This window comes from Quercus lobata, chromosome 4 (genome assembly GCF_001633185.2).
Source record: "Quercus lobata isolate SW786 chromosome 4, ValleyOak3.0 Primary Assembly, whole genome shotgun sequence".
Taxonomy (NCBI): Eukaryota; Viridiplantae; Streptophyta; class Magnoliopsida; order Fagales; family Fagaceae; genus Quercus; species Quercus lobata.
The window spans coordinates 15657749-15674783 of record NC_044907.1 but is presented as its reverse complement, the minus strand read 5'-3'; the positions used below and the strand labels follow the sequence as shown (position 1 = coordinate 15674783).

Genomic DNA, 17035 nt, shown 5'->3' with positions numbered 1-17035 from the left:
CTTCTGGAGACTTGAACTCCAGCCCTTGCCTCTCACACCCTACAAGCACTTATACTTGTGGAGTGACCACCACACCAAGGGTGCGCAGTGGTTCCCCAATAAATTAGTTAAACTTCTTACCCATTAAAATTCCATACTTAGAGAAATTTAAGCCTATGTCTACATCAAAATCATCAAATGCATCTCTATAAAAAGTATTGAGTGTAAGTACGATACCAATAATCACTAATAGTAGAAATCACAAAATCGAAAATAGCTTCAACGTCATTTTGATTTATGTATTTTTCAACAAACATTTTGAGGAGGGATGGAACAAAAAAGAGCATATTTTGAATCATAGAAAAGAAATTACATGAATCTTAATCATATGAATAGTACCATCATGTATTCAAATTTCACATAGCATCAATATTATCAATTTTGCTAGAACAAAAGAAAGTACCGTGACAAGCACATAGCATTGTGTTGGATATATGATCCCTCCTCCCATCATAAAGGTTTGGAGTGGGTGTTAGAGCAACAACTACTGTGTCATGAACTATTCACCTGTAAGTTGAAGCCTTTCTCAGCATATTCTTGTTCTGAGGAGCTTGTCTCTAATCAAATGCAACTGAGCTACAACATCACTAATGTTCATCCTTTCTCTTGGAGATTCCATAGAACAAGAAACTCCAATTCCAAATATCAAAATCAAGCACTCCAGAATTTTTGGACATCCTATTAGATTTTGAATGTGACTGTCATTTGTTCTTGTTTCCATATCTTCTCTTTCCAAAAGAATAATAGGATCCACAATGTTAATCACTCATTCGGGCAAAGCTCCTCTAACGAAATCATGAAGGTTCAAGTCGTCTTTGAAAATGTTATCAGTGGGCCTTTTTCCTGTGAACATTTCCAATAATAATATGCCATAACTGTAGATATCACCAAAAGTTGACACCTCATTTCCCATACCATATTCTGCAATTGCACATAGCATTTAGAATACGATTGATCTAGTTTCCTTTTAAAAATAAAAAAATAAAAATAATATAATAGCATAACTTTGAAAGATATTTCTATTGGCATATAAAATGAAAAAAAAATAAAAAAAAATTGACAAGTAGAAATTTTGTATAGGACATGCTCCATCTTCTAAAAGGCTTCCTTAAGTTATTTTCATGCTTGAAATTAGCACACTAAAAAATATTATGAAAAGAAAAGTATTTAATGTTCAAAAATGGAAAAGATATTCACCTGGAGGAATGTAACCAACTATTCCTTTTAATCCAATAGAGATTGATTGATTAGTGAAACACTCTTGGGTGGCCTCACAAAGGAACCTTGCTAAGCCAAAATCACCAACATGTCCAATCATTTCATCATCAAGAAGAACATTGCTAGGCTTGAGGTCACAATGAACAATTGGTGAATGGCAACAATGATGAAGATATTCCAATGCATTTGCAACATCAATAGCAATATTCAATCTTTGAAGAAAATTCAAATTTGTTTGTTCTTCACGAACCTCATTTATTCTTGAAATCAGATGCAACCACTCATCTAGGTTGCCATTAGTCATGAATTCGTATACCAATGCTTTGAAATCATGGTCTTGATAGTCAACACCTGGACATGCTATGAGTACCTTTACCAGATTCCAATGTCTGATATTTCGTAAAGCCTCACATTCAACAATAAAACTTTTTGAAGCCCCATGCTGCAAAAGGTTGAGCACCTTGACAGCAACTTTACGTCTGTCATGATCAAGAATTCCTTTATATACAAATCCAAAGCTACCCACACCAATTAAATTAGTGGTAGAGTATGCATCTATAGCTTTTAGGAGACTTTGGTAAGATACATTCAATATTAAATTTCCTGAATTATTTAAAATACTTTCTCTCCTTTTTCTTTTAAAGTGCGGAGAAGTAAAAATAACATTACCAAAGTTACTCCAAGAAGGCTAGAAACTATAGAGATTATTAGCTTCAAGGAAAGAGTCAACATCCTCTTCTTGGGTTTATTGTATTTACATATAGGAAGATCAAACTTTGACATGCCTCCACATAGCTTACTGTTTCCCTTAATCACGGTTGCACTTATGTTCTTGAAAACTCCATTTGTTGGTACCTCACCCTCAAATTGATTATAAGACAAATTCAATAACTGCAAGAAGTCAAAGTGCTCCAAAAATCTTGGAATATTGCCAAAAAAATTGTTGTTAGAAAGCTCTAAAGTTTCGAGGCCTCTTAATGATTCCAAAGATGAAGGAATGACTCCTTTGAAGAAGTTTCTTCTCATGGCTAGAAATTCTAGTTTTACACAGCTACCAAGACTTGTAGGAATTTCACCAAACAACATGTTTTCAGAAATATCAAAGTGTTCTAGATCTTTTAAATTTCCTATTTCCATGAGAAGAACACCAGTAAATTTGTTGCCTGACAAGTCTATATCTATTGGTGAGAATGAGAGACTATTGACTAGAGTGACATGGTACCACTAAGATTGTTATAGGCAAGATCCAATATATGCACTTTTTGACAGTTGCCTAGGCTTAAGGGGATACTTCCTTGAAGATTATTATCGCCTAAATACAATTTTATCAAAAGAGTTAAATTTCCAAGAGATGATGGCATATTCCCAAAGAAATTGTTTTGAGATAAAGCCAAATCTTGTAACTTATGAACTTTCCAATTTCAAAGGGAATATTACCTGATAATGTATTATTCGACATGTATAGTCTCTCCAAATTGGTCAAATTTCCTATCCCAGTAGGAATCTTGCCAGATATTTTATTATTATCCTGGAAACAAAATTTAAGATTAGTTGAGAAATTCACAATGCATTTGGGCAACTCTCCCCCAAAGTTATTGAATCTTATCTCCAATAGAATCAGATATGTGGCATTTGTCAAAGAACAAAGAAAACTCAAGTCATTTGCCCCTCCATTTCCAAGTATGTTAAAGCCTATGACAAAAACTGAAAGTCCATTTAACTTCTCCAAAGAAGGAACTCCTCTTAGTTTATTACTGGAAAATGGAAGTGTCTTTAGATTTGAGGCATTAGATATTGAAATAGGGATAGGTCCAGTAAATTGGTTGAAGGAAATGCTTAAATATTCGATATTTGGTAGGGTGATACCTATATCCAACGGAAGATGCCCTTGGATTTGGTTGCTTACTACATCAAGCTATTTTAACGAAGACAAAGTGAAGATTGAAGGAGGAATTGTTCCAGACAGCCTATTTGAAACGACAGAAAAAATTGTAAGTTTTGTCAATTGGACAAAAGAAGTAGGGATACTCCCACCCAAGTTATTATAAGCTGTAGAAAGCACTTTTAAAGAGGATAAGTTGCCGAAAGAAGGTGGGATACTTCCTGTCAAATTATTTATTTCAAAAGAAACCCATTGGAGTTTTGACAAAGTGCCAAGAGTTGTAGGGATTTCCCCATCCAAAAGGTTGCGACCGAAATTAATGAATTTGAGGTTGGTGCAATGGGATAAATTTCTTGGAATTTTGCCGCTAAGTGTGTTATTGTACATTTGTAGGATTTGCAATCTGCGTAAACGGTCAATTTCTAAAGGAATTTCATTATGAAAGCTATTGTTTGGGAGTGATAGATTCTTCAAAAAACTTAAATTACCAACATGTGGTGATATAGAGCCTACCAGTTTCGAAGATCGCAGGTCCAACACAATGACCCTTTGATGTCGACGACCACAGGTAAACCCTTGCCATTGACAAAAGTGGATGCTATCATTCCAAGAGCTCATAACCTGGAGAGGATCATCAGTGATCTTGGCTTTGAACTCAAGCAACGCCAACCGGTCCGTCTCATTAATTAGACCGTACGTGTACCCATGATCCATGTGGAATGCTATAGTTTTGCCCCCTTTATATTTATTTGGTGTATTTTAAGTTTTAACAATTAAGGATTTGGAAGTGTAGTGTTCGTACTCAGCTGAGCCCAAAATACACGTTTTCAGACTACGAATCACTAAGGAGGTGTTTGGTACACCCATTCAAACACACATTTTTAATTTTTAAACAATATTACACGTATTTTTATACACTTTTTTACTCATACATATTTTCATACACGTTTTCAAACACATGTACCAAACACCTCCTAATCCTCATATCATCTATAACTACAAGAAAATTTTACCCTTTAAACTGAATTTTTATATAGTTTAAAAATACCTTTATCAACGAAAAGTCACTTAGAAATATAGTTAAAAATGTCAAATAACAAATTTCTTTTTGAATTAAAAAGGAGACTCCTAAAATTTAGATTTTTTTTTTTCTTTAGGTTCATCTTTTTATTCCCTAAAATTTAGCATTTTTTATTCATTTTACATCCAATAAAAGTAAAACAGCCCCAATTTTAAAAAATATAAAACTAAGAGAACTTCTAAAATTCAGTCTTCTTTCCCATTATGTTCATCTTATTTTTTCTACCCAAACGTTTCTCTATATATCACTATACCACTTTCAAACACACGTCCAAGAAAGAAATTACAATTGCTTATCTCTAAAATTTATTATTTTTATTTGTTTGTAAAAAAATATATTTTCAAATTATAATAGATGCAAATTATTAAACTTTAACCAAATATATATATATATATATATATATATATATATATAGAAGGGCCTCTGAGCATGAGGCTAGTAACTAACTAAAGTAATTATATATATAAATCAGTTTATATTGAAACTTCAATTAACAATACACCTCTACGATCATTATGTGTCCTGAAGATTAATTATGGACTAAGACCATAAATAAACCACTGGTTTTCTATTCACACCTATGCACCTAACCCATTGGTTAGAATATAAAGATGCCTCATGGACCTACATGTCATGTTACTTTTCTTTTCCTTTCTTCTTTCATTTATTTTATATATACATACATACATACATACATATATATATATATATATATATATATATATATATTATCAACTGCAGATGAGGAACTAGGCCCATTTCATGATAGACTTAATTCATCCGTTAATCATTTTAATTTAACAACATTATGACAGATTTAACTAAATTGACAATATATTATTGGACAAATTTTAGCTACAAACTTGGTTATAGCCTAAGGCTACAACCTCATTTAACATCATTAACATTACTAAATATTTCAAAAAGCTAACTATTGAATTGCATAATCTTTACGTTTTCAATACACATGTCAAATTTTGTACTAATAAAACATTATTTACTATATAATCTATAATATTATATTTTAAGCATAAATTTAAAATACAAAAACTTACAATTTAAACATTTTATTAATGACATAACTATTGATTTTTAATTTTTTAGAAATTTTCAAGTATGGAAAATATAAGAAGAAAATTTAATCCAATGGTAGATTTATCAAAATTCATCTCCAATAAAAAGATATTGAGTAAGGTTGTACCTTTATGCTACAATTAATTTTGTAACTAAACTTTGTCTTATATATTTTCAGTTGATGGAATTACCCATTCAGTTTGAAACAAATTCTAGTGCATTTCCATCAATAAGTAAAACTTTCATATATAGTGCATTTGATAAATTATGTTTTATAATAGTGTACTCTTGGCGCGATGGTCATTTTACAAGTATAAGTGCTTGTGGGCAGTGGGGACAAGAGCTAGAGTTCAAGTCTACAGGAGAAAGCTTCACCCACATATATTTATGTAGAGTTTTGTAACCTACCTTTGTTAAAAACATAGCTAAATATTTGATTTTTCTCCAGTTTTATATTTCTTTCCTCTAAAAACACAAAAAACATAAAAATACAAAATCAAATAAAATAAAAAAGAAACCGACGGAAGACTTGCATCCTGGGATTTCAAACCACGGGTAAACAACTTAAATTTCGGTCAAATTTCAGGTGGGTAAAGTGTCAAATTTCAAACTAAGGTAAACAACTTTAATTTCGGCCAAACTATTGATGGGTAAGTTGTAATTTGCCAAAAAAAAAAAAAGGTTTTATTATAGTACACTTTACAATCTATTTTATCCTAGTTGGATTAGAATTTTTATTGTAGATCTTGTTTATTTTATTTGTACATATTTTTAACCGATAAAGGTATATTAAAAAATATGAATATACATACTTAAAAAAAAAAACAAACAGAGAATAGAAGAATTAATTGAATCTAAAAAAGGATCTCTTAAGATATTTTTTACTTGTAAAAAAATAAACATTTAGATGAAATTTTTTGTGGTATAGATTTATTATCAAAACTACAAGTTATAAAGAGCTTTTAGAAATAGACGAATATACTTTGATTAAAAGATTTAAAGTTATATAAAATGAGTAGTCTATTCTTTTCCAAATGCATTTATTGCTTATAAAAGTTTTTTGATAGCACTAGTTACAATTTCTTACACAAAAAGAAATTATAGAAGTTTTTTGATAGCACCTATTAGATTTCATACACAAAAATAAAATTTTTAAAATTAAAAATGGAAAAATCCTACTTAAAAATAACTATACTAAGTGTATGTTTGGATAGCGGCCATGTCTAGCGTTTTTCCGCGTCCAGCGTTTTTTGTGGGTCCTGTGCACTATTTACAGGACCCGCAATACTTTTTTTCAAAAAAACAAATTTAAAACCGGATTCCACGATATTATTCACATATTTAAAAATTATTTTATTATAGTATTTTCAATTTTCAATAATAAATAATATCCAAACAGACTCTAATAATTTTATAATTTAGTAGTATTGTCTGCTCATCTTTATGAGAGCTATGGTTCAAATAATCTTTCTTTTTTTTTTTTTTCTTTTTTGCAACTATCAAATTTTTAACAATAAAAAAGATATTGGGTGTGTGGCACACATGGATTCCAGCCCACACTTGATGGAATAGCTCAATTAATGAGCTTGTCTCTAAAGTCTTCAAGCCAAGCATCTGCAACCATGTCTCTTAATCAGACTTAAGCGAGTGAGGCACGTTGAAGGAAGAAGAAAATTGGCTGAAGAAAAAGAAGTTGTCTGTACAAAAGTCAAGGCTTATGTGCTTGCATTTATGTGACTTGATGTGAAGAGTATGTCTCTTAAGAGCATGTTGAATAGATGCTCTATATCTATTTTTTGAAGTAAAAATACCACTGTTCACACTCCAATAGATTGTCCATTTTCAATTTTTAGATTAGATTTGCTACCGTGTTTCTCTACAAATAGAGAATAGTGTAACTTTTACTATTCATACTTCAAATTTTTTTTCAATTATAATAATCAGATATTGAATAAAAAAATATTGAAAAATATGTAGTTAAAAAAAGAATAAATAATAAATAATAAATGAATAAAAAAATACTCCTATTTAAATGAGATAGAAAAAAATACAGAATCTATTAGAAAATGTATTTGAAAAAGTAGATAAATAAAAACTAAATGTCATTATTCATTATTCAAATAGTATAAAAATTTGACTAATCTATTAAAGATGGTCTAATCAGACTTAAGCGTGTGGGACACGCTGAAGGAAGAAGAAAATTGGCTGAAGAAAAAGAAGTAGGCTGTACAAAAGTCAAAACTTGTGTGCTTGCATTTATCGTGACTTGATGTGAAGAGTGTCTCTTAATCAGACTTAAGCGTGTGGGACACGCCGAAGGAAGAAGAAAATTGGCTGAAGAAAAAGAAGTCTGTTGGACAAAAGTCAAAGCTTGTGTGCTTGCATTTATCGTAACTTGATGTGAAGAGTATTTATTAATCAGACTTAGGCGTGTGGGATACACTGAAGTAAGAAGAAAATTGGCTGAAGAAAAAGAAGTAGACTATACAAAAGTCAAAGTTGGCATATGCGTTTTTCAAGTCTACGTTTTTTGTTTTTTGTTTTTGTTTTTTTTAGTTTAGCATCTATTGTAGAGGTGGTAAAGTAAGTCAAACCCATTTGTCCACCCAAACCTACCCATTCTAATTGAACTCAAACCCACCCAATTATTAGTTGGATTAAATGGGCATCAACCCAATTAGCCCAAGTAATTATTGGATTTTAACTAAAAACCCATTGGGACTCATTTAACCCAAAAACAATATACCCAAATTCAATCCAACCCTTCCCATTAAAAAAATAAAAATAAATAAAAAAAAAAACCCACGTTTCAGCGTTTTCGTTTTCCTCATTTTCTCAGCCTCCAAACACCTCTCTCTTTCCTCTCGCTTGCTCTCTCTTTCTCTCTCTAGCTCTCACAGAGAACAATAGGGCACAATAAACACATTTCTCTATGGCAATCCGATCTAAATTTAGCAAATCAAAAGCACGAAAATTCAAACCTGCAACTACAAGTTTCATCGACACGTGGATCAATGTCGCCTAAGGCTTTGATCTAGATCTTAAGCCCTTCTTCATAGCAAGCGATTGAGCGATCCACCTGTCCAAGCATCGAAAACGTGTCACCAAGTTGCATGTGACCGGAAAACGCCGTGAGCAAGTGATCGGCGCCTCTAGGAGTATCCAGAACCTGAATGGCTCGCTCCAGAACTGGAATCGCCTCCTCGAACCGCCCTAAACTCGAGTAGATCGCCGCCAAAACGTGAAGGCTCATCGCCAAGTCCAGACTCGGCTCGCCATCATCTCCACCAGAGCACCGCTAGAACTTTTTATTGTATCACTAGCCAGCAATTATTACTTTTTATGCTCGCTCCCTCTCTCTCTAGTCCTATAGAAAATTGCATGGTTAGAAGTTACAAAAGGAGTTTCAATGGGTTTGCTACCAAGCTCACTGATCGTGAAAGACAAAAGCTTGAGTTGGGGTATTTTTTGACTTGATAGTTTTCACATTATATCTCAAACACCATTACTGGGTTTGAATTATTTTATTTTATTTTATATTTGGGTAATTTAAGAATGAAGTAATTGATAAGAATGCGTTCATTTTTCTCTTTCTTTTTGGTTCAGAAGAATTTCTATTTGTTTCAAGGACAATTGCTTTCGAAATTTCAAGAAAATTTTGAGCTTGAAATGACATTTCATTATATTTGTTGCACTGTTTGGTTGTCAAGAAAGTGAGAGAAAATAGAAAAAAAAAAAAAAAAATTATTTGGGATTTTAATATAATTGCTGACGTGGATGTGCTTATGTGGAATTTTTTAATCCCAAAAATGAAGACTAGAGAGAGTGGAAAAGAGAATCCAAGAAAGTGTTAAGGTTTTCACTTTAACGACATTTTGGTAATTTTGATAATTAGGTAATTGGGTGGGTTGGAGTTTACCCATAATAATTGGGTTTGGTTGGATTTGGGTTAGAAGCAATTAGTTAAATGAGTTTTAATGGGTACATGGGTTTTATATACCCAACCCAATTATACCCACCCCAAACCCGCCCATTTGACACCCCTAGTCTATTGCATTGTTCATGAGACATGAACAGTACCAGCAAGTATATGAACAGTAATTAAAGTTCAAACAGTAACTTTTTCATTATTTTTTTTATTGTTTTCAATTTTCAGCAAAATAAACGGTATCTAAACGCACACTTATGTGTATGGGACACGCTGAAGGAAGAAGAAAATTGGCTGAAGAAAACGAAGTTGGTTGTACAAAAGTCAAAGCTTGTGTACTTGCATTTATTGTGACTTGATGTGAAGAGTGTGGAAAGAAGAAAAAGGTGAAGAAATAAAAGGAAAGGCCATTCGACAAGAGAGAAGAGTGAAGAGGATTAGGATCTGGTGCACCGGTGCAATTCACCTCATTTGTCGCACAAATTTTTTTTACTTTTTCAACTTTTACTTTTTACTTTTTATAAAATCTTTTTTTAATTTTTTTTTATAGTCAAGTTGAGATTGAAATTTGCTTTTTGCAACTATTAATCTCAGCCATTAAAAGCAATTGCATATTGCATTTGATCTCAATCCGAGTAAAGATAAGTCCCAAGTGAGTGAGACTGAGGACATTGCAGTCTTGTAGAACTACATGAGTGAGAGCAAGCAAAAGAGAAAGATAAAAATATAGAGAGCAAAAGAAAATTGTGAGAGATACATAGTAAGAAAGAGAGTAGCAAGTGAAAAGAAAAAGAGAGTTTTTTTTCTCAAGTTGAATCTTTAAGTATTGTAATATTTATTTAATATAGTGAAATTATTCGGAATTTATTTTGTAATTTTTCCCTTGGAGAAAGGGTTTTCCACATAAATCTTTGTGTTCTTGTGTGGTTGTACTTCCACTGTACTTACTGAAATTTATTCATAGTTATATGAAATTTTTTCCCAACAAAAGAGAGAGAGAATGAAAAACTAGTAAATTAACCACATTATGAATTGAAAGAAAATATTAGCAAAACTCGAATAGAAAAAATTAAATACCAATTATGTATTTCAAAAAGCCAGAAGATTTGGTGTTAAATAAACAAAATTTCTAACATGTATATATTAGAAATTTGTTGCTCACAGTCACATCCAGTTCTAATTCCACAAGACGTGCTTGATGGTTAATGGGTCTCCAATCTCTACATGACCACATTCATTTTTTCTAAATTTCCATTGCCAACTATATTCTAATCCATCGTATTCCTATGAAGAAATTTTTAACATAGCAGGAAAAAATAATAATAACAATGCTTCAATTGATTATTATCAACAAGGACAATTCTTTTTTTTTTTCCTTTAGATTAATAAATTTGCAATCTTCACCCAAAAGACCAAAACCTACATTATTGTCTAAGAATAATGGTGTTGATAAGGTTTTAATTTTCAGTTGTGGAATGCTGTTTGAGGGATGTACAAAATAAGAGAAAACAATTAAAAATTTTAAAAATTTAAAAAAATATATAAAATAACAATATATATTATTATGTGAATGTTTTTGAAAAATAGCCCAAAAAGAAATAAATTTTTATATTAAAATAAACTAAATTTTTACATGAAATATATTTATTGAGTAATGCTACAGTTACAAACTATTTTACAATATTTTTACAAAATGTTAATGTGACCAACTTTTTATTGGTTTTCATCTAAACCTACTATTAATATTACTTTTTCCTTTACCAATAATTACTCACTATATTAACAATTTGTAAAAAATTTTATAAAAAAATTTGTATCTCTACCGTGATTCATACTAGCCTATAGCCCGTGCAATGCACAAATTTTTTTTTTTTTTTTTCTTCTAAAATCAATTTCACATCATCCTCATGGCCATCATCAAATTCAAGATAAATAATGAAATAACTTATCTTTGCTTCCCCCCACACCCCCCAAAAACATATATTGTATTGCAAATAATATTACACAATTGCATCAAGGATAGGTTATTGTTGGACAAAAAATGGAGCTTTTTCCATCCTCTTGTGGTGGAAGCTAGTGCATTGTAGACTGTAGCTCAATGTTTTGCACTATTCTGCTTGAAAACAATTGAAATCAATAATTAATTCAATTTCTCAATGAATTTGTTTGACTGCCAAATATATATTCAGCTATATATAATAAAACCTTAAACTAAACTGAACAACATAAAATTACATTTAAAAAAGGTAGATTTATGAATCCAAAATCTTCTCAACTACCTTACCACCTACGAATCATCTCACCTCTCCCTCCCAAATTATGAAGCATTTAAAACTTATCCTAGAGTCCTAATATTCATAGTAAGGAATATTAAATAGAAAAGCATATGCAAAATTCGGCCTAACACAACCATTTACCCCACTCAATTGAGACATTCATCCAATTTTGAGAATCCCCAAAACAAGTTATTAAAAAAACCAAACACCAAACCCATGAACTTTCATGTTTTTTCTTCACTTCTCACCATACACAAACCATTCACAGCACACAGGCTTCAGAACATTCACCCTTTTACATCAAAAAGTAATAGTTATCCAACATCTATATTTTTAAGGTAAATAATAAGAAATCTTATATAATTTTTTTATTCTATTTCATTAATTTATTTTCCAGATTTGTAGCAAATCTATTTGTTAGGTGAATTATTACTAAAACTAACTATAAATCAATCTTAAAAACAAAATCTTTATGGACTTAAAACAAATATCACAAAATATTTTCCTATCCCTCAACAAATACCCTCAATTTCCTTAGCCAATCAGCCATGAAAATAAAATTATGTAAACACAAAATCAACTAAAATATTAACAAAAATAATTAGTTTTAAAAGGAAAATAAATAATTAAATTCAAATGAAGCATTTGCAATTTTTTCTTTATTTATCAAATATTACAACCCTCATTCTCTGACATTACAACATCATTGAAACATTATCTAGACTAAAACAAATCGTATATATACGTGTGTGTAGCAACAGTAAATAAAAAACAAAACAAAACAAAAAAAAAAAGGCATAGTTTAACTCGAAGCAGTTTTGGCATTATCCATAATTTTTTCCTTATAGGAGATGGGCCAATCCGATTTGTGAAAGACACATCAAACATGTTTTTATGTTTTTAAAAATGCAGAGAGTACATTTGATCAAGTAATTTTGGAAACTGCATCATAGTGAATAGTGCAAATGAGAAATAATATAGGCTCAGATGATGCACGTGATGTCTTAAAACTCGGAATTCAAAGTACTGTGAATGAAAAATGAAATAGTTATAGTGTGGAATTATGGCCATTAGATAAACTGAAATAGACAGTTAGTTATCATGCAGTTTAATCCATTAATATCTCTCATGACTATGTTAACATCATAGCACACTACTACTGCTGCCATGAAACCTTGCCATTTCTGAGCCTAAGAGAATGCATCAATTCATTTTCCTAAAACACATTAAACCACAAATGTACAATCTGCAAACTTCCCCAATAATGGCGAATTTAATGGCTGTCTCTAAGAGAATACGTCAATCTCAAATCAATATTTTTTTCAAACACATTAAAAAAACGCATACATGTACAATCTGCAAAATTCCAGATTTAAGTGTTAACATGTTTAGGCTTAAATATTTGTCTAATTTCACCTATTTGAAGGCTAAATTGGCTCCAATGAAAAATGTTGTTTACAAATTGTCAAAAATTTACACATAAGATCATTATAATATGAAAAATATAAATATTAAGAACTAATATATTACAGTAATCATAACATGCTCTTATATTTGGTTTAATAACTATTACTCTAGAAAAGAATTAGTAAATACTGTAGAATAAATATATCTTCAAGCTTTATCCAATGCCAATATAGAATGACCCAACAATTAAATTGCAGAAGATTGAAACTAAGACCAAAATTAGACTATATTAAATGAGTTAAGTTACCTGGGTTGCAAACTCTTATTGACTTGGTCATAAACAGCCGTCAAGTTGGGTATTCCAATACCAAACGGAACAATTAATAAATATGCAAATTTCAAGCATAGAGAAATTGATTTTGAAACGTAATCATATTTAATAAACAAACTTAAATGTGAAGATAAAAAAAGACCCAAACAAATATCAAAGCCTGATCAAAATATGAAACTGAAAAGTGAAGAGAAACACTTAATTTGAAGATCCAAATCGAAACCAATCCATACAAAATATCAAAACCTAATCATATTTAACAAACAAACTTAAATGGGAAGGTAAAAACTCACAGGTAGTGGTTCCAGCCTCTCTCTATGTAAGACTCCTTGAATTTGAGTTTCTTTCTTGCAAGTTTTTTTTTTAATTATTTATTTATTTATTTATTTTTTGTATTATCTAACAATAAAATGTTTAAATTTTCACCTTCAGTTTGTCTTTCGTAATAAATGAAAGTGTCCCGCACATTGTGCGGGTTATTAGCTAGTATATATAATATAAAAAATAACTCTTTTTTTTTTTTTTTTTGGAATCTGTAGAATTCCTGACAATTCGTCTGCTGTTCAAATCCTATGTTATGGTTTCCTAACTTAAAGTCTTTGTAGCAGTGACTTCAGTAGTTTTCTAGATTATGAGGTACACATCTAGGATTAGCCTTACATACTGATTATCATCATATATATCTTGTTTTGAATGTTCAAACTTTAGTAGACGTCTGCAAGAAATTGAAGAGCCCAATTAAGAAGTGCAACTTGAAACTCAAATTTGATGCATGTTTTTTGTCTGTGATCAATTTATGCTCTAAGATATACATCTGGTGACTTTCCATATTGCTTGATTGATTGTTAAAATCATTTCACAGATAATCACTGCCACAAATCTCTGCAAATAGCATATAATGGTAAGCTTCAATTAATGGATTTTCAAATTTCTGTTTCAGTCTTCTCTTATTGTTAGTCTTGTTGTCTTAACTAAGTGGCCAACTTGTTTAGGTGCTCCACTTCATACCACCATATGGAGGGTAATAGCCTACAGATTGCAAATAAGGCAACGGACATAAGCCTTTGTAAGCTGAATTTTGTTTGTAATTATCCAATGAATACAATATGTGTATCTCTCAGAAATATGACTGAAAACTTCTATCAATGAAATTGTCTATGACTAAAAAACTAAAATATCGTAGCTGTTCTTTTATCCAATTTGAATTGTATTTCCTACACTTAGCCTCATTGTCAGTGATAAGTTGAAATAAGATACGCAGTTTTCTTGCCATAGGATAATGATTATTTTGTGAGAATTTGTAAACTGATTTGAAAAAATTGAGGGAGTCATCACAAATTTAGGGAAAAAGTTACACCACACAGGTATGAATGTTAAATCTAAAATGCTTACATAAATTAATTTTGCAGTCTACCCAGAAAAGAATCAGGGATATTAGCTAATTGCTAATCAAGGTTGAAAAAATTTGTGCCTAGTTAATACTATCTAGCTTTAAGCTTTACTATCACTCACTGTAGTGCTTTTTTCTTGTGACGCATATAACCCACTGGAAAATGTAATTCTATTCTTGTTGTGACTGAATTCATGTTGAATGTTTGTTTATGCAGGTTTGAAAAGTTGACAGATTTTTACTTAAGTGGGTAAATTTGATGTCCACTTCCAGATGGGAGTAGTTGAAAGAGTTGGATACTCTCTCTTTAGTGTCATTGTAGTTTTCGATTCTGTGTGCTAGTATCAAGGAAAACATCAAAAGCTAATGCCAATTGCATCAAAATGTGAAGTGTGGTGGTCAGTAGAGAAATCATTGATGCCTGTATATAAGACTCCAATCTTTGATAATAGGTGACCTCATCAGCTGTGACCATAGAATGTCTTCTCTAAGAACTGACGTTATATGCAGAAGGTTTACCTTTTGTCATTTTTACTTCTAGTTTTGTCATAGTTACTAATAAAAGAACTCCTAATGAGTGTTATCTTAATGTCTTTTCTTTTGTCATTTGATTTAACCATTGTCATTGTAGATTACAAAGAAATCTCTTGTGTGTTTTTGTGCTGTTATCTGTAAAATAATTTGCTATATCTATAGAATAATTTATCATGATTCATCACCATTTTACAAATCTCAGGCGTCTTTTGATAGTTGTTCTAAACGTGTTTTACTAATTACATTTGGGTCCGTATAGATACATCGTTTTTCTTTGGGTGTGGCGTTGCAGAAAGAAGTGAAACAAAGAAGGGTGTCAAACTGAAAGTTGGAAGGAGGGAGAGGTTTTATTTTGCCATTTTGTCCTCTGCCAAACAGAGGGAATTCATCTTTTCTTTGCGGTGTGTGCAGTTTTTTTTGGGATTGAATTGCGGCGTGTAGTTGATTAGGAGTGTAGCAATTCAGGGTTTTTTTAAGCGGCTTAAGGTAGAAAGTGTTTCAGCAAAACACTTTAATCTGAAAGCATGGCAGATTTTAACGCGGCCTTTTATTTTTGGTTTTGGAGATGGACAAGAGATGGTGGTTTTGGGACGTTGAAGATGCAGATCTGTGTAAGGATTTTTGTGGGCATGATTTAATTTTGGATCCGAAACACAAAGATATAATGCTTGAAGCAGATTGGCATCAGTGGAGGAAGAGAGGCATTATAATGTTCAACACCTTATTCTCTGCGTTCTAGGGTTTTATTTTTTCAAATCAGAGCAATTGCAAATGAAAAACTTTAAATATATACTGCAAGAACCATGACAACAATGGTAGAAAAGAAACATGGGAAACGAAAATATAAAGAGGGGAAAATATTTCAACAAAAATTTAAAAACAGCATAAATGAAATGACAGAGCTTTATTTTTTTGACTACACATAAATCTATGTTCTTCAGCACCAAATCGATTCATGAAGATCTCCAGAGATTTCTATTTAGAGTGAAGACATATACTCAAAACGAATTTAACCCAAATATCCAAAAGAAAAACCAAATCTAACACATATAACTGATATTAAAAACCATTCTAACCCAAATTCCTTAATCAAAACTGAATCTAAGCCAAAACCTGAATGCAATCCAATACAATCCAATCCAATCCAATCCAAATACCCAGACCTAAATCATACTTAAACCCAAATTTGAAGAACCAAAAAACAGAGACTAACCGGTGGAAGATACGGGATCTGATGGCAGAGGCCTGACTGTCTTCTCAGATTTTCTTCTCTCCACTCTCTATGCTTGACCGAATCTCTCATTCTATCGTTCTCTTTCTCCCCGTCTCGCTGTTTAATAATTCAGCGTTACATGTCTCCCTCCCTGAACCTTTTTTTGGGTTTTTATGCTTTTTATTTTCCTTATACGGGTGTAACGATTGGGCTTTCAAACGATGTATTGATCGGGCTTTTGACTGGGTTGAGCTGTAGATATGGCAGGTTTTTAAGGGGGCATTTTTCCTATATGACAGAATTTCCTTAATTGCAGAAAAAAGCTTCTTCTATCCAATATAGTATATGATTTATTTGATTTTTATGTCTAAGATAGATGTTGAGTGAATTAAAAGATTGCTAGACTTAGTAACCAACATCCACACTCCACATGCAAGTGACCCTTGTCACTATCATGAACTGTCCAATACAATTACTTGGAAAACGTGAGTTCTACTTCAAAATTAAATCTCATTCGTACGGTGCACAATAATTTTTTTGTCAATAAGAGATTTTAGGATTTAAAAAAAAAAAATTGTAGTTAACCTATCACCCATATGAAGGTGTTAAAATTCAATTAGTAATTGACACATAAAGATACTAGATTTGGGGGTGGGAAAAGG

General features: G+C 31.4%; 1 protein-coding gene and 1 long non-coding RNA gene across 2 annotated transcripts; both read right to left on the bottom strand.

Moving 5' to 3' along the window:
• Positions 1-739: 739 nt before the first annotated feature.
• LOC115984685 (putative receptor-like protein kinase At3g47110) lies at positions 740-3853 on the bottom strand. Its single transcript, XM_031107705.1, has 5 exons — positions 3653-3853; positions 2695-2785; positions 2058-2462; positions 1237-1860; positions 740-960 (listed from the first exon to the last, which is right to left on the bottom strand). Exons 1-5 carry the CDS (start codon positions 3851-3853, stop codon positions 806-808), a joined length of 1476 nt encoding a protein of 491 aa, XP_030963565.1. The 3' UTR covers positions 740-805.
• A 7302-nt stretch (positions 3854-11155) lies between these two features.
• Positions 11156-16723, bottom strand: LOC115983538. The gene is made up of 2 exons (XR_004090091.1): positions 16374-16723; positions 11156-11335 (listed from the first exon to the last, which is right to left on the bottom strand). It is a non-coding gene; the product is annotated as an uncharacterized LOC115983538 (long non-coding RNA).
• Between the last annotated feature and the right edge of the window lie 312 nt (positions 16724-17035).

Bases quoted from the DNA above. Each gene is read 5' to 3' on its own strand.
- LOC115984685 (XM_031107705.1), bottom strand. From the start codon at position 3,853: ATGGATCATGGGTACACGTACGGTCTAATTAATGAGACGGACCGGTTG. The intron at 2,786-3,652 runs GTAGGCTCTATA...TTTTGTTTCCAG, and splicing joins ACCTGCGATCTTCGAAACTG to GATAATAATAAAATATCTGG. The intron at 961-1,236 runs GTGAATATCTTT...GTGCAATTGCAG, and splicing joins AGTTGGTTACATTCCTCCAG to AATATGGTATGGGAAATGAG.